The sequence below is a fragment of the Bufo bufo genome, chromosome 2 (assembly GCF_905171765.1).
Source record: "Bufo bufo chromosome 2, aBufBuf1.1, whole genome shotgun sequence".
NCBI lineage: Eukaryota > Metazoa > Chordata > Amphibia > Anura > Bufonidae > Bufo > Bufo bufo.
Window position 1 is genome coordinate 607,057,279 of NC_053390.1, and position 20,945 is coordinate 607,078,223.

The 20,945-nt window shown below is 42.8% G+C and overlaps 1 protein-coding gene across 1 annotated transcript in view; it reads right to left on the reverse strand.

Moving 5' to 3' along the window:
• Positions 1-2,552: 2,552 nt before the first annotated feature.
• The window catches only part of QRFPR (pyroglutamylated RFamide peptide receptor), a 150,373-nt gene continuing 131,980 nt past the window's right edge, over positions 2,553-20,945 (reverse strand). Inside the window, exon 6 of the mRNA XM_040419877.1 lies at positions 2,553-2,923. Within this exon, the coding sequence (XP_040275811.1) occupies positions 2,553-2,923 (371 nt within the window). The remainder of the gene's footprint in view (positions 2,924-20,945) is intronic.

The window sequence follows — 20,945 nt, forward strand, 5'->3', positions numbered from 1 at the left end:
AGACAATAGTGTTAGGTCTAAGGATAAGTCAAATTTATTATGTAAGCAGACTCAAGCAAAACTGATTTCAAATTTTCCCCTACTCATAAAATCCCACCATAGTCTGTCCATACGCCCTGTTAGGAGGCATGGATGCATATGGGTGGCTTCTCCACTAAGAAACCCCCTCTATGAGTAAGAATGGAATGCTGTTATGAATGTTCTCTACATCCCTGACTTACAGGCGGTGTCTTTAAATTAAAGTGTTTGCAGGGGTAAAGGTCTACAATATAAAATCTTCAGCTCAATTATGGAACATACCTCAACATCATTCAATGTATTTGGGAATAATTGGACCATTAGAAGAACCCAACGTCTAAGACTGAACCCTGAAGAAGATGTTACCAAAAAGTAGTCCCTCAAAATAGTCTGGGAGGTTTATTTGAATGCTAGTCTGTAAAAAAAAGGAGTTAAACCAAAGCAAGGGTGCACAAAATACTGGACAGTCATATTACCTTTTGTAATTAAAACTTCTGTGTAAAATACTGTATTTTTCACCCCAAAAGTGGGGGGAAAATACCCCAGCGTATTATGGGGCGAATACTAATGAGGGCTTCCATTATGAAAGCGCTCATTAGTACCGGAGGACCGGGATGTGGTGAAGGCTTTGTACTCACCACTTTCTGGTCCTTGGCTGTCGACTGTGCAGTGGTTGCGTATAGCATGAGGGAACTCTGTGACCTCACGCTGTGTGCGCCGGTTCACAGCACAGTTGACAGGAGGAAGAAGATCGCGCTGGCGGTGAGTAGCGGCAGCGTCCTAAGCAGGAGAGGTAATTTTTTTATTTTTTATTTTATCAAGCATGATGCATGGGGCTGATCTTAGGCAATGGGAGCTGCTAGGGGCTGATATGAGGCAATGGGGGCTGATGAGTGGCTGATGAAAGGCTGATGGGGCTGATAAGAGGCTGCTGGGGGCTGATATGAGACAATGGGGGCTGATGAGAGGCAATGGGGGCTGATGAGAGGCATATGGGGGCTGATGGAAGGCAATGGGGGCTGATGAAAAGCAATGAGGGCTGATGAGAGGCATATGGGGTCTGATGAGAGGCATGGGGCTCTTATCTGAGGTCTGATTGGGGGTCATTTACATTGGGGTCTGAGCTGAGGTCTGATTGGGGGTCTGATATGATGTCTTATTGGGGACTTATTAACATTAGGGTCTGATTGGGGCTGTCAGCTGAGGTCTGATTAACATTGGGGGTCTGATCTGTGGTCTGATTAACATTGGGGTTCTGATTGCTTGTCTGACCTGAGGTCTAATAAAAAAAAAAATGTATTATTGTCCTCCTCTAAAACCTAGGTGCCTCTTATGGGCCGGTGCGTCTTATAGAGCGAAAAATATGGGTATGTTGACTACATTACATTAGCCATACTAAAGGTAAATTTAAGTAAATAAAATCTTAAGGTTTTTTCATTATATGCATTTATGGCATACCATATGAACAACTAACAGCTTAAATGTCTGAAATATGCCTTGTGCGGAATAGGCAACACAATCGAGCGGTAAGTAGTGGTGCAACAATTGTCCTTTCACAGGTTTTTTATGACTGCATTTTACTCATTTTGGGCTAAAAAATATTTTTTTCAGTTGGTCTTTATTAAAAATAATGAGTTGTTCTGTCACAAAGGGTTAACTGTTTTTCTATCTGCGTGAATCCTACTTTCACTTTGTGCTGGTCATATAATCAATTTACTAAAAGGTCATATGTACTTTTTTAAGCCATGTTATCAGTAAGATAAGAGTTGAGCTACAATGAATGTTTAACAATTCAGATCCTGCTACTAGAGAAATTCAAGGCAACACAGAGACAGTGGTTCAAAACTTTTAATAAAGACCAATTGAAAAAAAAATTTTTTTGAGCAAAATGAGTACAATGCAACAATAAATATTGCCTCCAAAGATGTACATAGCCTTTAAATCCTTCCTAAAATTATAATTATAGTAATGGTAATGAATTTATTTGAATATGCAAATTGAATATAACCATATTTTTAAAATAAATCATGTAGTATACAACATTATGGCTCATCAGTATTAGTGATTCAGTATAAGCGAATCAAGTCATACCAATCGATTCATCTTATTTACAAGAGTTTTCTCCTGTAAGGGGCTGTCCCTACTGCTGAAGAAGCTGCCACCTGACATGTCCTGACAACTCATTGTCCCTGACAATCTCATCCCTGCACTGATGCTTCAAGTAAAGACACTGCTAGAGCCTCTGTGCTTTCACTGCTACTCGGAGCAGTGGCAGAGGTTTAAGACTGCCAAGGCTAGCGAGATGTCTGGTCCTAACAGTCAAGTGGCAGGGGGAGGTTCTTCAACATTGACACAGCCCCTCGCAGGTAGAGAACTCTTGTTGATGAGACAAATCGATTATCATAAATTGATTCGTTCATTGCTGCTCATCAGACCCTTTGAAGCTTGATGTAAACATTTTTAATCCATTCTCTATTTCACCCAAATAAATTTTATTCATAGGCATAACAAAAACGTTAATTCACTTCTTGTAGTCAAGGATGAACAGTAAGTTCTGATGTGAACAAATGAAGATGTCTTTTTGTCGTCTTTTTGGAAGAAGGCTGATCAAAAAATTTGACTTCAATATTTCCATCACTGAAAGCTTCTCTTCTAGTTTCTTCACTTGTATTTTCTCTTACTTTTTGTTGTGTTAAGGTGATACCTGAATTTCCAGGTCTTCTTGAAGGAGAAGAAGGATCTTTTATGATACAAAAGCATATAGCTGACAGGAAATTTTTCTTAAAGTTTTCATTCATAAAAGCATATACGATAGGATTGCAGATTGAATTAAAAAATCCAATTGTTTGTACTACAGCAAATATTATCTTCAAAGTGACCTCATCATGCTCATTTTCAAAATTGCCTAAAATATTAAAAAAGAGACACATAGTGGAATGAATAAAATGTAACATTTACTTTTACATTTAAAAAACTGTAATATAGAGTAAGTAGCAAGAACATTATATAATATTGTAGAAATGTCAATTAATAAGCCTTTGGAGAAAAGGATAACATTTGACCATAACCATAGTTTAAAGATTAAATCAATTATGACAAAACTGAAAAAAAGGTATAATTTCTAGTGAGGGACATTTAAAGGAAAATTGTAAATGAAAGATATACCCTATCCACAAGATATGGTTTAACTATTAGATTTGCATGGGTTCTACCACCGGGACTGCCACTGACCATGAGAATGAAGGCTCCATAACCCATAGGGCCCCCCGAAATGAATAGATTGGAAGGTTAACCATGCATACTGCCACTCCATTCAAGTTATTCCCAAGTCCGGCAATGCAGAGGTAAGTCCTTACCTGTGCCTGCGCCGCGAGCCGCTCTGAAACACATGCGGTTCCAAGAACAGCCTTCATCTAGCTCCTCCTCTCTCTGCATCTTGCTGACTTGTCTAGGACATTTGAAGGATGATTTGGAAAAAGTAGAGCCAGCAAATGATGAGGACGGTCATCATTAAGACCGGCCCCTACTAAGAGGTGCAGAATGGATGGTATTGGTTGGCACCATGGCACTGGAATAATAAAGGCTTTCATCTTATTGTTATCAAAATAAATTTACGGTTGATGTAGGAATAAGTAAATGTAGGAATAAATAAGACTGATGCAGAATAGGTCTCCCTGCGCTCTCCGGCACTCTCCCTACACTCTCCCTCTCCGATATTCTTTTATGAATCATTTTCAGCAATACTGTCCCTAGAAGATGAGCGTTTGCCACGTCTCTCCCTATGTTCAGCTCACAAGAAAATGGTGGAGACCGTGTGGGATAACATCACAGGGGATGGCTATATGCAGATTGGCTGGCTGCATGGCATTATGGGTGATCTCACGGTCCCGGGCTTCTTACTTTGTAACATGTGCAGCCACCATTTTAGGAAAAATTTATTTGTTACCAAGAATTGCAAGGAAATTCAGATTTCGTTGCGAATAGAAGTTTTCTTCAGACAGAATTCCACTTTGAATGCTTCAGTTCGCTCAACAGTATTAGTGGCAGTGCTTATGCTCGACCAAATACGTCATGTAGTGGGACCCTGCAGGGTACAAGCCTCCCGTTCTCATGATCAGAAGGGGCCCCTGTAGTAGGACCCCCATACTGTTTGTAATAGTTAATCCCTATCTTTTGGATATGAGATAACATCAGATTACCAGCATAACTCCTTTAAGATAGAAAGCTTTACTGCAAGACAAGACAAGCTGAAAACAGGCACTATGTCCCATTGACAGTGTGTGACTATAAGATGCATTCAGATTTACAAAATAGGGGGAAAAAATCTCATACTACTGCAGTTAAAACTTCTCTGATGGTCTAAGGAAGTGGAGGGGTTAATATAACTGTTTTACATTAGTATTTCCAACCATGCAATGTCTGTATTGATTTTGCTAACTGAGGTAAGTGGAGCTTAAACAATGTTGCAGTCATAACTGACATTAAGGCTACAAATAAATCTGTCCCGTTGTATTCCCATGTGACATGATGAGGCGGCAAATACCAGAGAGGAGACTATGCAGTAAAAGGGTTTGTATCACACAAAACATTTAATCCCATTCTTGCCAAAACATGTCTCAGGAAATATAAGTGTTCTGCATGCAGTAGGAATGTCCCCACTGGGATTTACTGCTCTTCCATAAATGCAAGATAATAGTGAATAGAACTACACAGGAATGGGGAATATAAGAGTGGAGTTCTTATCTGCAGCAAAGTATAAAGCAGGCTGCAGGCAGCCACAGAGAAAATGCCACATAATCTGCAGCTAGCATGCTATAGAGCAGGAGACGCTGAAAAGATTGATATATCGTTTTTTCAAAACATGTCATTCAAAGGGGTTGTCCCATGAAAAATATTCTACAGTTTGCAAACCAGCACCTGTACCTGAATACTTTTGTAATTGCATGTAATTAAAAATGTTGTATAGCTACTGAGTTATTCAATAAAATGTATCTGTATGGTGCTACTTAATTTCTCATTTCTTTGACCGGCTCATTAAGTAGGACGCACATGCTCAGTTTCATCTTTAAACTGCCTCCTGAGCTGTGATAGGGAGAGCATGGACACACCTCCTGATCTGTAGCACAAAAGACACTCCCCTTGAGCTATCAGCTTGATGTAAATCTAACAGAGTAATGAATGGGGAGATATCTGGATCCATGTGAGGTACAGGGCTGGTTCTAGCTTTGTTAGAAAGGTACTGTCATGGACTTTATGATGTCTTTTTTACATTATTTATGGCAACTTCTGCTCTTTCTTTTTTTAAATCAGATAATTTTTATTAACAATTTTTCAATTTACAAACACAGAAAAAGGAAGAACACTTCAGAAGATATAGGGTTGGGTCTATACAGTCCGGTTGGTCATTCAGACAGTTATCAAGACATTTTCATAAATGGCAACCAACTTTCAATAATAAAGGCACATTATACAGAGACATACCTCTTCAATTGTGGTACAAAAGAGTATTGAATAGTGATGAGCGCCATGCTCGAGTCTCCTCCCCGCACGTTTGGCGCCTTCTAAGCAGCCAATAAACATGCTGGTAAGTATTGCCATCACTGTAATGCCATTAGCCATGTTTTCTACTGGCATTACAGTGATTGGCTGGCCGGAAGACGTCATCGGGTGCTATATAGCACCCGGTCACGCGGGTTCAGCTCATTGCGAGTCAGGGAGAGCTGCTGTTAGGAAGGGACAGAAAGTGTAGAGAGAATTTGATCGCAAATTACTCATTTTAAAGACGTTTCAAAAACCCAAAAGTCCTTTTAAGGACTACTGTGTGTGTTGGCAGCAATTTGAAGTGCAGATTTGCACTTTTTTTTTGTTTTATTTTACAAAAAAAATCGCTTCATTGGCTATCTTAATAGAAGGTGTCTGCAGTGACTTCAGACATCTGTGCAATACCTTCTGTGTATCAGGGGCATAGATAGGAAGAATATCAGTTAAAACAGCACCCAATTTTTTTGTCTGCGGCAGAAACCGTTTATCGCAGCGCATTGCATTTCTATACCATCTGAGTGCTTCAATCCCATATATTGGGAAAAAGTAAAAATCAATATATATACAAATTTCACTGAATCTGCACCCAATTTTTTTGTCTGCGGCAGAAACCGTTGATCGCAGCTCATTGCATTTCTATTCCATCTGAGTGCTTCAATCCCATATATTGGGAAAAAGTGAAAATCAATATATATACAAATTTCACTGAATCTGCACACAGTTTTGTTGTCTGCGGTAGAAACCGTTTATCGCAGCGCATTGCATTTCTATACCATCTGAGTGCTTCAATCCCATATATTGGGAAAAAGTGAAAATCAATATATATACAAATTTCACAGAATCAGCACCCAGTTATGTTGTCTGCGGCAGAAACCGTTTATCGCAGTGCATTGCATTTCTATACCATCTGAGTGCTTCAATCACATATATTGGGAAAAAGTGAAAATCAATATATATACAAATTTCACTGAATCTGCACCCAGTTTTTTTGTCTGCAGCAGAAACCGCTTATTGCAGCGCATTGCATTTCTATACCATCTGACTGTTCAATCCCATATATTGGGAAAAAGTGAAAATCAATATATATACAAATTTCACTGAATCTGCACACAGTTTTGTTGTCTGCGGTAGAAACCGTTTATGGCAGCGCATTGCATTTCTATACCGTCTGAGTGCTTCAATCCCATATATTGGGTTAAAGTGAAAATCAATATATATACAAATTTCACTGAATCTGCACACAGTTTTGTTGTCTGCGGTAGAAACCGTTTATCACAGCGCATTGCATTTCTATACTATCTGAGTGTTCAATCCCATATATTGGGAAAAAGTAACAATCAATATACATACAAATTTCACTGAATCTGCACACAGTTTTGTTGTCTGCGGTAGAAACCGTTTATCACAGCGCATTGCATTTCTATACCGTCTGAGTGCTTCAAATTTCATTGAATCTGCACACAGTTTTGTTGTCTGCGGTAGAAACCGTTTATTACAGCGCATTGCATTTCTATACCATCTGAGTGTTCAATCCCATATATTGGGAATAATATAGTCATAAATAAAAACAACATCATAAAACAGTGTCTGTACTGCAGATTACAATAATCTGAGGCTAAAATACTGTCCAAAATCTGTGCTTTTCTGTGTCATATATTGCCCTGTATCTGAAAACTGTCTTTTGTGGACAGTAAAAAAAACAGCGTCACAACCAGTAAAAAATCCATAAATATGAAGAAGGCCAGCACTAAAAGACGGGGATGTGGGCGTTATGCTGATGGTTCAGGCAGAGGTCGTGGCACTGGGAGCAATAATACTGTGCCTGCTGCCAGTGCACCAAAAAAAAAAAAGTAATAAAATCGTACCCAGCTTCATGTCCAACTTAGCTAGGCGGCGCACAACAACACTGTCCATGTCAGACCAGTGCGAACAGTTGGTCAGTTGGCTTGCTGACGATTATGCTTACAGTCGGCTAAGCACCACCCTCTCTTCCACCAAGTCCAGTCTCTGTTGCCAAGAGTCTGGTCAGCCAACTCCTCGCTCAGATCATCCTTCCTCCCACCATGGAGAGGCCTGCCAAACGAGCCCTGATTCCTAACCTCTTGAGCCTTCACAGTCTCAAGAAGATGACGGTGGTGAACGTCAATCATCAGTTCACGAGGTGGATGACAATGAGACACAGTTGTCAATCACTGACGTTGTGGTTAGGTCAAGATAGGAGGATGATCAGAGTGAGGAAGTGGAAGAGGAGGTGTTGGACGATGAGGTCATTGACCCAACATTGGAAGATGAAAATCTGAGCGAGGACAGCAGTACAGAGGGGGAGGGATCCACAGCACCGCAACAGGCTGGAAGAGGCAGTGGGGTGGCAAAAGGGAGAAGTCGGCCCACACCAAACAGGCCCACAACCGTTACACCGATCACCCCCATGCGTAAATCAACCTTAGCAAGGGGTAGGTGTTCTGCAGTATGGCGCTTTTTTGAGGAAAGTGCAGACGACAAAAGAGTGGTAGTTTTCAACCTGTGCCGTACCAAAATGAGCCGAGGCATGAACTCTAGCAACCTCATCACCACCAGCATGATCCGCCACATGGCATTCAAGCATCCTACTAAGTTGGCCGAACGCTTGGGTCCACAATCTGGGTCTGCGGGTCACACCACTGCCTCCTCTTCCCCTGTGTTACATACTGTCCAATCCCCTGTCCAAGATGCAGGCCCGGATGCCTCTCACCCTGCACCTGTACCTTCGAATGATCCAGCAGCAACAATATCCACTTCCCTGTCCCAGTGCAGCGTCCAAATGTCCATACCACAGTCATTTGAACGCAAGCGCAAATACCCACCCACCCACAGGCCATAGCACTTAAATGTCAACTTTCAAAATTACTGGCCCTTGAAATGTTGCCATATAGGCTTGTGGACATTGAGGCCTTCCGCAGCCTGATGTCGGCCACGGTTCCTCGGTACGCAGTCCCCAGCCGCCACAATTTTTCACGGTGTGCCATGCCCGCCTTACATCAGCATGTGTCCCAGAACATCACCCGTGCCCTGACCAACGCAGTTACTGGGAAGGTCCACTTAACCACGGACACAAGGACAATTGCTGGTGGCCAGGGACGCTACATTTCCCTGACCGCACACTGGGTGAAGGTGGTGGAGGCCGGGAGTGAGTCATACCCTGGGATGGCATAGGTGCTACCCATGCCCAGGATTGCGGGCCCTACGTCCATCAGGGTCTCCGCAAGCAGCTATGTTACTGGCTCCAACCCCCACTTCTCCTCTTCTTCTGCCTCATCCTCCTCCACTTCCACCTCCAGCAGCCATAAGCCATCAGTCGGTAGCTGTAAGCAGTGTAGCACTGCTGTCGGTAAGCGTCAACAGGCCGTGCTGAAGCTGATCTGCTTAGGGGACAAACAGCACACCGCCGCAGAGCTTTGGCAGGGTATAAGGGACCAGACCGAGCTGTGGCTCTCTCCACTCAACCTACAACAAGGCATGGTTGTGTCTGACAATGGCCGTAACTTGGTGGCGGCTTTGGAGCTCGGCAACCTGACACACATCCCATGCCTAGCCCACGCCTTAAACTTAGTGGTTCAGCGGTTTATCAAAACATACCCCAATTTGCCAGTGCTACTAGTGAAGGCGCGCCACGTGTGTGCCCATTTCCGCAAGTCGTCCACAGCTTCAGCCGGCCTGTCAACGCTGCAGCAGCGCTTGCGGCTTCCAGCTCACCGACTGTTGTGCGACGTGAGCACGCACTGGAACGCTACGTTCTATATGTTGGCCAGGCTTTGTGAGCAGCAGACGGCAGTTGTGGAATACCAGACACAAGCGAGGAGTGGGCATTGATGTCAGATGTGTGTGTGGTTTTAAAAAACTTTGATGAATCCACACAGATGGTTAGTGGCGATAACGCTATTATCAGCGTAACCATCCCACTGCTGTGTCTACTCAAATGATCGCAGCTCACAATTAAGGACAACGCTCTAATTGTGGCAGACGAGATACTGGGGGAGGACATCTCACAGGGTGATACCCAGACCACCCACAGTTTGTCTTCTCAGCACAAATTGGACCATAAAGAGCAGAAGGAGGAGGAGAGGGAGACTGTTGCCTCTGCTTCTGAGGCTAGTACCCATGGAACTTTAATTCCATCTGTTCAGCGTGGATGGGCCCAAGAGGAGGAGGAGGAGGAGGAAGAGGAGATGGAGTGTCATCCTGATGTCGACATGTTGCCTGTTGGGACTCTGTATACACCAATATATGACTCACAAAAGTGAGTACTCGTGCCAAGCCTGCACGTAAGATGAAACACCAAAGAAAAAAGGCCAGCACAAAAATGAATATACAATATATCTTTATTATGGTCTCAAACCAGGACCAGAGGTAAAAATTCAGATAAAATATAACACTGTGATGAATGAGAGACACACAGGAAGAAAAAACCAACACCACTGGTAATAAACATATAAATGAAGGATATGTATAAATGTCAATAGATATCAAGACTGATGAAATCGTATAGATACAAAATGGTATATGAATGTCTATAATGCAGGCAAAGTCATAGATAGTATATCCGGATGCAAAATCCAAAAAACAGTACAAGAGTAGATAAAGTGCAAAGTGCCAAAGTGCAAGTACATGAATCAGATTAATAAAACATCCGTATAAAAACTAATGACATAAAATACCTGAGTGGTGAACTGGATAACCCCAACGCACGTTTCGCGTTAGCTTCTTCAGGGGACAAGGTGTGTCCCCTGAAGAAGCTAACGCGAAACGTGCGTTGGGGTTATCCAGTTCACCACTCAGGTATTTTATGTCATTAGTTTTTATACGGATGTTTTATTAATCTGATTCATGTACTTGCACTTTGGCACTTTGCACTTTATCTACTCTTGTACTGTTTTTTGGATTTTGCATCCGGATATACTATCTATGACTTTGCCTGCATTATAGACATTCATATACCATTTTGTATCTATACGATTTCATCAGTCTTGATATCTATTGACATTTATACATATCCTTCATTTATATGTTTATTACCAGTGGTGTTGGTTTTTTCTTCCTGTGTGTCTCTCATTCATCACAGTGTTATATTTTATCTGAATTTTTACCTCTGGTCCTGGTTTGAGACCATAATAAAGATATATTGTATATTCATTTTTGTGCTGGCCTTTTTTCTTTGGTGTTTCATCTGTTGGGACTCTGGCAAACATGGCTGAATTCATGTTAGGCTGCCTTACCCGCGACCCTCGCGTCATGGTGTAATACCAGAAGGTACTTGTTGAGAGATTTTCCATCTGACAACGCTGGCGGCAGAGTCCGTACTTCCTTAGGCAACCGGGGAAGGGAGACAATGGGAACATACAGCAGTTGCAACAAGGCAGGGCAACACTCTCCAAGGCATTGGACACTTTCATGACACCCTGCCAGCAACATCACCCTGAAGCACGGCCTAGTGGTACAAGGAGGGAAAAGTTTTGGAAAATGGTGAAGGAATACATAGCAGACCGTGTAAGCATCCTAAATGATCCCTCAGTGCCTTACAACTACTGGGTGTCCAAGCTGGACACGTAGCATAAACTTGCGCTCTATGCCTTGGAGGTGTTGGCCTGCCCTGCCACCAGCATTTTGTCTGAGCGTGTATTTAGTGCTGCTGGTGGCATCATAACAGATAAGCGTATCCGCTTGTCCACTGGCAATGCTGACAGGTTGACTCAGATAAAAATGAACAAGGCCTAGATTGCCCCTGACTTCTCCACTCCACCAGAGGAACGCTGAGCTAATTAGGAACAGACACGCAATTTAAATGTATGCTTTACAATGTACTCAATCCACAAGATTCAGATGCACCCTTTTCACCTCCAAAAAAGGGTATAAGTTTGAATCTTGTTTACTCATCCTCCTCCTCCTCCTGTTCCATACAGTATATATGCCCTCAGTACAATGTTTCATACGGTCTTCTCAGCTGTAGGCCCTCACTCCAATGTTTCACACGGTCTGCTCAGCTGTAGGCCCTCACTTCAATGTTTCATACGGTATGCTCAGCTGTAGGCTCTCACTACAATGTTTCATACGGTCTGCTCAGTTGTAGGCCCTCACCGCTAATGTTTCATACGGTCTGCTCAGCTGTAGGCCCTCACTCCAATGTTTCATACAGTCTGCTCAGCTGTAGGCCCTCACTCCAATGTTTCATACGGTCTGCTCAGCTGTAGGCCATCACTCCAATGTTGCATACGGTCTGCTCAGCTGTAGGCCCTCACCTCAAATGTTTTAAGGGGTTCGCTCACCTGTAGGCCCTCACTACAATGTTTCATATGGTCTGCTCAGCTACCCTCACTACAATGTTTTATGGGGGTCAGCTGACATGGTATATTATTTTCTATGTTTCAGACTTGGAAGGAAACATAATTTGGTTTCCTTCAGTGGTGAATCTTTCACGCATGTGTATTTTTACAGGATTCTGGTTTTTATTTAGTGGCACAGGGGTAAAAATGTCAATGTTTTTTTTTTTTATATATATATGTCAGGATTGACTCAATTTTCTCCTCTCTCCTTTGCAGATGCCTTTTCAGGAGATATTAGACCCTTTTACATTTGGGGCCTGGAGGAATTACAATTGTATTCCTTTTTTCATTGTATGTGCCACTTTCCCTAGATCTTTTTTTGGGGTATACAATAGAATTCCAAGATAGTCTGATAGCAGCTTGTAATTGTGGTACAGTTCCATAATGTAAAGAGGCAACAAATGCTGACCGCCATTCCCTGCGCTAACTCTGCTATGTGACGCTCTCTGGAACCCAAAGGAACATTAAAATTAGAAATTGGTCATTCTTTCTTTGTAGCCTGTGCTGACCGCCATTCCCTGCGCTAACTCTGCTATGTGACGTTCTCTGGAACCCAAAGGAATATTACAATTAGAATATGGTCATTCTTTCTTGGTAGCCTGTGCTGACCGGGTCAATTAACTTGTTAGGTGTTTAGATTCAGCAGGCCCTTGCTCCTAATGTTTCATACGGTCTGGTCAGCTGTAGGCCCTCACTCCAATGTTTTATACGGTCTGCTCAGCTGTAGGCCCTTACCTCAAATGTTTTAAGGGGTTCGATCACCTGTAGGCCCTGACAACAATGTTTCATACGGTCTGCTCAGCGGTAGGCCCTCACTACAATGTTTTATGGGGTTCGCTCACCTGTAGGCCCTCACCTCCAATGTTTCATACGGTTTGCTCAGCTGTAGGCCCTCACCTACAATTTTTTGGGGGGTCAGTTGACATGGTATATTATTTTCTATGTTTCAGACTTGGAAGGAAACATAATTTGGTTTCCTTCAGTGGTGAATCTTTCACGCATGTGTATTTTTACAGGATTCTGGTTTTTATTTAGTGGCACAGGGGTAAAAATGTCACAGTTTTTTTTTTCATATGTCAGGCTTGACTCAATTTTCTTCTCTCTCCTTTGCAGATGCCTTTTCAGGAGATATTAGACCCTTTCACATTTGGGGCCTGGAGGAATTACAATTGTATTCCTTTTTTCATTGTATGTGCCACTTTCCCTACATCTTTTTTTGGGGTATACAATAGAATTCCAAGATAGTCTGATAGCAGCTTGTAATTGTGGTACAGTTCCATAATGTAAAAAGGGAACAAATGCTGACCGCCATTCCCTGCGCTAACTCTGCTATGTGACGCTCTCTGGAACCCAAAGGAACATTAAAATTAGAAATTGGTCATTCTTTCTTGGTAGCCTGTGCTGACCGCCATTCCCTGCGCTAGCTCTGCTATGTGACGTTCTCTGGAGCCCAAAGGAATATTACGATTAGAATATGGTCATTCTTTCTTGGTCAATTAACTTCTTAGGTGTTTAGATTCAGCAGGCCCTTGCTCCTAATGTTTCATATGGTCTGGTCAGCTGTAGGCCCTCACCTCCAATGTTTCATATGGTCTGGTCAGCTGTAGGCCCTCACTACAATGTTTTATGGGGTTCGCTCACCTGGTGGCCCTCACCTCCAATGTTTCTTACGGTCTGCTCAGCTGTAGGCCCTTACTCCAATGTTTCATACGGTCTGCTCAGCTGTAGGCCCTCACTCCAATGTTTTATACGGTATGCTCAGCTGTAGGCCCTCACTACAATGTTTCATATGGTATGCTCAGCTGTAGGCTGTCTCTACAATGTTTAATACGGTCTGCTCAGCTGTAGGCCCTCACCTCCAATGTTTTATAGGGTTCGCTCACCTGTAGGCCCTCACTACAATGTTTCATATGGTCTGCTCAGCTGTAGGCCCTCACCTCCAATTTTTTGGGGGGTCAGTTGACATGGTATATTATTTTCTATGTTTCAGACTTGGAAGGAAACATAATTTGGTTTCCTTCAGTGGTGAATCTTTCACGCATGTGTATTTTTACAGGATTCTGGTTTTTATTTAGTGGCACAGGGGTAAAAATGTCACAGTTTTTTTTTTCATATGTCAGGCTTGACTCAATTTTCTTCTCTCTCCTTTGCAGATGCCTTTTCAGGAGATATTAGACCCTTTCACATTTGGGGCCTGGAGGAATTACAATTGTATTCCTTTTTTCATTGTATGTGCCACTTTCCCTACATCTTTTTTTGGGGTATACAATAGAATTCCAAGATAGTCTGATAGCAGCTTGTAATTGTGGTACAGTTCCATAATGTAAAAAGGGAACAAATGCTGACCGCCATTCCCTGCGCTAACTCTGCTATGTGACGCTCTCTGGAACCCAAAGGAACATTAAAATTAGAAATTGGTCATTCTTTCTTGGTAGCCTGTGCTGACCGCCATTCCCTGCGCTAGCTCTGCTATGTGACGTTCTCTGGAGCCCAAAGGAATATTACGATTAGAATATGGTCATTCTTTCTTGGTCAATTAACTTCTTAGGTGTTTAGATTCAGCAGGCCCTTGCTCCTAATGTTTCATATGGTCTGGTCAGCTGTAGGCCCTCACCTCCAATGTTTCATATGGTCTGGTCAGCTGTAGGCCCTCACTACAATGTTTTATGGGGTTCGCTCACCTGGTGGCCCTCACCTCCAATGTTTCTTACGGTCTGCTCAGCTGTAGGCCCTTACTCCAATGTTTCATACGGTCTGCTCAGCTGTAGGCCCTCACTCCAATGTTTTATACGGTATGCTCAGCTGTAGGCCCTCACTACAATGTTTCATATGGTATGCTCAGCTGTAGGCTGTCTCTACAATGTTTAATACGGTCTGCTCAGCTGTAGGCCCTCACCTCCAATGTTTTATAGGGTTCGCTCACCTGTAGGCCCTCACTACAATGTTTCATATGGTCTGCTCAGCTGTAGGCCCTCACCTCCAATGTTTTATGGGGTTCGCTGACCTGTAGGCCCTCACTCCAATGTTTCATACAGTCTGCTCAGCTGTACGCCCTTACTCCAATGTTTCATACAGTCTGCTCAGCTGTAGGCCCTCACTCCAATGTTTCATACGGTATACTCAGCTGTAGGCCCTCACTCCAATGTTTCATACGGTCTGCTCAGCTGTAGGCCCTCACTCCAAAGTTTCATACGGTCTGCTCAGCTGTAGGCCCTCACTCCAATGTTTCATACGGTATACTCAGCTGTAGGCCCTCACTCCAATGTTTCATACGGTCTGCTCAGCTGTAGGGCCTCACTCCAATGTTTCATACTGTCTGCTCAGCTGTAGGCCCTCACCTCAAATGTTTTATGGGATTCGCTCACCTGTAGGCCCTCACTACAATGTTTCATACGGTCTGCTCAGCTGTAGGCCCTGACTCCAATGTTTCATACGGTCTGCTCAGCTGTAGGCCCTTTACCTACAATTTTTTGGGGGTCAGCTGACATGGTATATTATTTTCTATGTTTCAGACTTTGAAGGAAACATACTTTGGTTTCCTTCAGTGGTGAATCTTTCACGCATTTATAGCTACCCTAATCATATAGGGCCTATTGATGAACTGTGTATACAGCCCTCGTGCTGCTGATTACAGCCAACTAGGTACGCAGTACATCGTTATTTGTACACATATCAATAATACCCCAACGCGTTTCCCCCACTCTGTGGGATCATCAGGGGGTCAATACATTGTGGATGCCGGATATCTATATGATATTATGATATCCTATGTTCAATAGATGTTCAAAAAGATAGTAGGGGGACCATTTATTGATAGCAGGGGGAGAGATTACAATCAGACGTACTAGGTAAGGCACATGTCAAGGTCGTTAGCCAATTTAGCTGGAATCCCATGTAGGTATCTGTGGAGGAAAAGTACAAATGGTATAGAACAAAATATGCCCAATGCATAGCCTCCACCAGTGTCCACAGTTAAAAGGTAGAACTCACAGTCTTAGAGCCAACATCAAGGGTCCAGTGATTTCTTGAATGACCTCAAACTAAATAAATTACCTAGACTGTAAAGGATAAAAATTCCTAATCACCAGTCACACTCAAGATAGTGAGGACTAGATGGGGATACATATCCCTACTTACAGTTAGTTGTCCGTCTAAGGGTTCGGTCACCCCTTCTCCTCCATAGGCCCATACATGTTTGCGCCGGGTGCCCCCTTTATATGCATACACGCTCACCACTCTCAAATTTCCCACCCAGAGTCATCAAGACGCGACCGCGTCCACTTCCTGATTCCATCACTTCCGGTCTATGGATATGACCACTTCCGGCCGGTGGAACGCAAAGCAGCGCTCAGCTCTGAGCGCGCTGTTCCGGTCACATGCTTCCGGTCCATGGAACGCAGTGGACCCTTGATGTTGGCTCTAAGACTGTGAGTTCTACCTTTTAACTGTAGACACTGGTGGAGGCTATGCATTGGGCATATTTGATTCTATACCATTTGTACTTTTCCTCCACAGATACCTACATGGGATTCCAGCGAAATTAGCTAACGACCTTGACATGTGCCTTACCTAGTCCGTCTGATTGTAATCTCTCCCCCTGCTATCAATGAATGGTTCCCCTACTGTCTTTTTGGACATCTATTGAACATAGGATATCATAATATCATATAGATATCCGGCATCCACAATGTATTGACCCCCTGATGATCCCACAGAGTGGGGGAAACACGTCGGGGTATTATTGACGTTTATGTGTTCAAATAACAATGTACTGTGTACCTAGTTGGCTTTAATCAGCAGCACGAGGGCTGTATACACAGTTCATCAATAAGCCCTATATCATTAGGGTAGCTATATGTGGTATTGTCGTTTTTTGTTTTTCTGTATCTGCCCACTTTTAAGCACCAATCTTTTTACCTCCCCACCCTCTTAGGACCACCGTGTCAGGGCTGTGTGAGGTTTAGATCAGCCCAGGTGCGAGGACAGGGAGTCCTCACCATTAGGGGTCATCCCTGGGCTGAGAATTAGACCAGGGAGAGACGATAGGGACAGTTTCCCCTCCATCCCCTGGTTTGCTTTGAGGTGCTCAGTGTGGCTAAATATCTGAGTGGACCCTTAGTTAATATCGTCCTTTTTGTATTTAGCCATTTTTTAAGGATTGTAATTAAAGTATATAATTTGTAATGGGTTAAATGAGTTGCTGGAAGTAGTTTTGCATTCACCAAACCCTTTGAGACTTTTTCATACCTAACTGCTGGATTAGAAAATAGTAAATCAACTTACCTCTCCTGCTCCAGACACCGCTGGAGCTCCTGTTATCCAACTCTTCCTGGTCTTCCTGCCGTGCGCTGTGCTGAGGTCAGCAGAAGGTCACAGAGTGCCAACGTCTTCACACTGTGCGCAGTCACAGCACAGCAAGTGGCCAAGTAAGACCAGGAAGCGGTAAATACAGAGCCCAGGGAGTGCTGCATTCATGGCATCCCAGTCTTCTTGTACTAATGAGCGCTTTCATAATGAAAGCACTCATTAGTATTCGCCCCATAACACACACTGACATTTTCCCCCCGTGCTGTGGAAAAAAAAGTGCGTATTATAGGGTGAAAATATGGTAATTAATAATGTAGCATAAGGTCGTATTTATGGTTTAGGCCCTTGAGAGAATAGGTGGCTAGAGAGAAAATTCCCACTTCTCAAAGGAGGTGCTACACGCTCTATCCTGTGCTGTTTGTGTAGTTAATATCACGCTTATGTTGTACTGCAAAGAGCAGAGAAACAGCTGACATATTTCTAGTTGCAGTGTGGGGTATGTCTGAAATACAGTTGAAACCAGAAGTTTACATACACTATATAAAAAGATACATGTGCATGTTTTTCTCAATATCTGACATGAAATCAGAATAAACCTTTCCTGTTTTTGGTCAATTAGGATTACCATCATTATTATTATTTGCCAAATGCCAGAATAATGAGAGAGAGAGAGAGAGAGAGAGAGAGAATGTTTTAAGGCATTTTTATTACTTTCTGCAAAGTCAAACGTTTACATACAGTTGCAAGAAAAAGTATGTGAAACCTTTGGAATGATATGGATTTCTGCACAAATTGGTCATAAAATGTGATCTGATCTTCATCTAAGTCACAATAATAGACAATCACAGTCTGCTTAAACTAATAACACACAAAGAATTAAATGTTACCATGTTTTTATTGAACACACCATGTAAACATTCACAGTGCAGGTGTAAAAAGTATGTGAACCCCTAGACTAATGACATCTCCAAGAGCTAATTAGAGTGAGGTGTCAGACAACTGGAGTCCAATCAATGAGATGAGATTGGAGGTGTTGGTTACAGCTGCCCTGCCCTATAAAAAAACACACACCAGTTCTGGGTTTGCTTTTCACAAGAAGCATTGCCTGATGTGAATGATGCCTCGCACAAAAGAGCTCTCAGAAGACCTACGATTAAGAATTGTTGACTTGCATAAAGCTGGAAAGGGTTATAAAAGTATCTCCAAAAGCCTTGCTGTTCATCAGTCCACGGTAAGACAAATTGTCTATAAATGGAGAAAGTTCAGCACTGCTGCTACTCTCCCTAGGAGTGGCCGTCCTGTAAAGATGACTTCAAGAGCGCAGCGCAGACTGCTCAATGAGGTGAAGAAGAATCCTAGAGTGTCAGCTAAAGACTTACAAAAGTCTCTGGCATATGCTAACATCCCTGTTAGCGAATCTACGATACGTAAAACACTAAACAAGAATGGATTTCATGGGAGGATACCATAGAGGAAGCCACTGCTGTCCAAAAAAAACATTGCTGCACGTTTACAGTTTGCACAAGAGCACCTGGATGTTCCACAGCAGTACTGGCAAAATATTCTGTGGACAGATGAAACCAAAGTTGAGTTGTTTGGAAGAAACACACAACACTCTGTGTGGAGAAAAAGAGGCACAGCACACCAACATCAAAACCTCATCCCAACTGTGAAGTATGGTGGTGGGGGCATCATGGTTTAGGGCTGCTTTGCTGCGTCAGGGCCTGGACGGATTGCTATCATCGAAGAAAAAATGAATTCACAAGTTTATCAAAACATTTTGCAGGAGAACTTAAGGCCATCTGTCCACCAGCTGAAGCTCAACAGAAGATGGGTGTTGCAACAGGACAACGACCCAAAGCATAGAAGTAAATCAACAACAGAATGGCTTAAACAGAAGAAAATGCGCCTTCTGGAGTGGCCCAGTCAGTCCTGACATCAACCCGATTGAGATGCTGTGGCATGACCTCAAGAAAGCGATTCACACCAGACATCCCAAGAATATTGCTGAACTGAAATAGTTCTGTAAAGAGGAATGGTCAAGAATTACTCCTGACCGTTGTGCACGTCTGATCTGCAACTACAGGAAACGTTTGGTTGAAGTTATTGCTGACAAAGGAGGTTCAACCAGTTATTAAATCGAAGGGTTCACATACTTGTTCCACCTGCACTGTGAATGTTTACATGGTGTGTTCAATAAAAACATGGTAACATTTAATTATTTGTGTGTTATTAGTTTAAGCAGACTGTGATTGTCTATTGTTGTGACTTAGATGAAGATCAGATCACATTTTATGACCAATTTGTGCAGAAATCCATATCATTCCAAAGGGTTCACATACTTTTTCTTGCAACTGTAGATTTCATAAATATTTGGTACCATTGCCATTAACCTGTATGACTTGGGTCAAACGTTTTGGTTATACTTCCACAAGCTTCTCACAATAGTTGGTCGGAATTTGGGCCCATTCCTCCTGACAAAACTAGTGTAACTGAGCCATGTTTGTTGGTTGCCTTGCTCACACCTGCCTTTTCAACTTTGCCCATAAATTTTCAATAGGATTGAGATCAGGGCTTTGTGATGGCCACTTCAAAACATTGACTTTGTTATCCTTAAGCCACTTTGTAACCAGTTTGGCAGTATGCTTTGGGTCATTGTCCATTTGAAAGACCCATTTCCGCCCAAGCTTTAACTTCCTGGCTGATGTCTTGAGATGTTGCTTCAGTATTTCCACATAATCTTCTTTCCTCATGATGCCATCTATTTTGTGAAGAACACCCTGCTGCAGCAAAACAACCCCACAACATGATGCTGCAACCCCCGCGTTTCACAGTTGGGATGATGTTCTTAGGCTTCCAAGCTTCTCCCTTTTTCCTCCAAATGTAACGATGGTGTATGATTTTCACACACTTGGAAAGGATATACAGGAGGTTGCATCAACTGTTTCATTCTCTGTAGTTTTGCCTGTGCATAACCTTCAGCATGACAGGAAGATGTGCATTAAGGAATTCAATGTATGGCTTAGTGAATGGTGTCGGAACCAAGGGTTTGGCTATATGATAGAAACTTTTAAATACATAAAGGGAATCAACAAGGTAAAAGAGGAGAGAATATTTAAAAGAAGAAAAACTGCTACAAGAGGACATAGTTTTAAATTAGAAGGGCAAAGGTTTAAAAGTAATATCAGGAAGTATTACTTTACTGAGAGAGTAGTGGATGCATGGAATAGCCTTCCTGCAGAAGTGGTAGCTGCAAATACAGTGAAGGAGTTTAAGCATGCATGGGATCGGCATAAGGCCATCCTTCATATAAGATAGGGCCAGGGGCTATCCATAGTACTCAGTATATTGGGCAGACTAGATGGGCCAAATGGTTTCTATCTGCCGACACATTCTATGTTTCTATGTTTCTATGGTCATTATGGCCAAAAAGTTTAATTTTAGTTTCATCAGATCACAGGTAGAGATGTCGCCGGCGAACAGTTCCCGGCAAACATCGCTTGTTCGCGTTCGCCGCGGCGGGCGAACATATGCGATGTTCGGTCCGCCCCCTATACATCATCATTGAGCAAACTTTGACCCTGTACCTCACAGTCAGCAGACACATTCCAGCCAATCAGCATACCCTCCCTCCCAGACCCTCCCACCTCCTATCAAAAAGCAAGGACAGCATCCATCTTAGATTCATTCTGAAGCTGCAGTGTTAGTGAGAGCAGGGAGAGT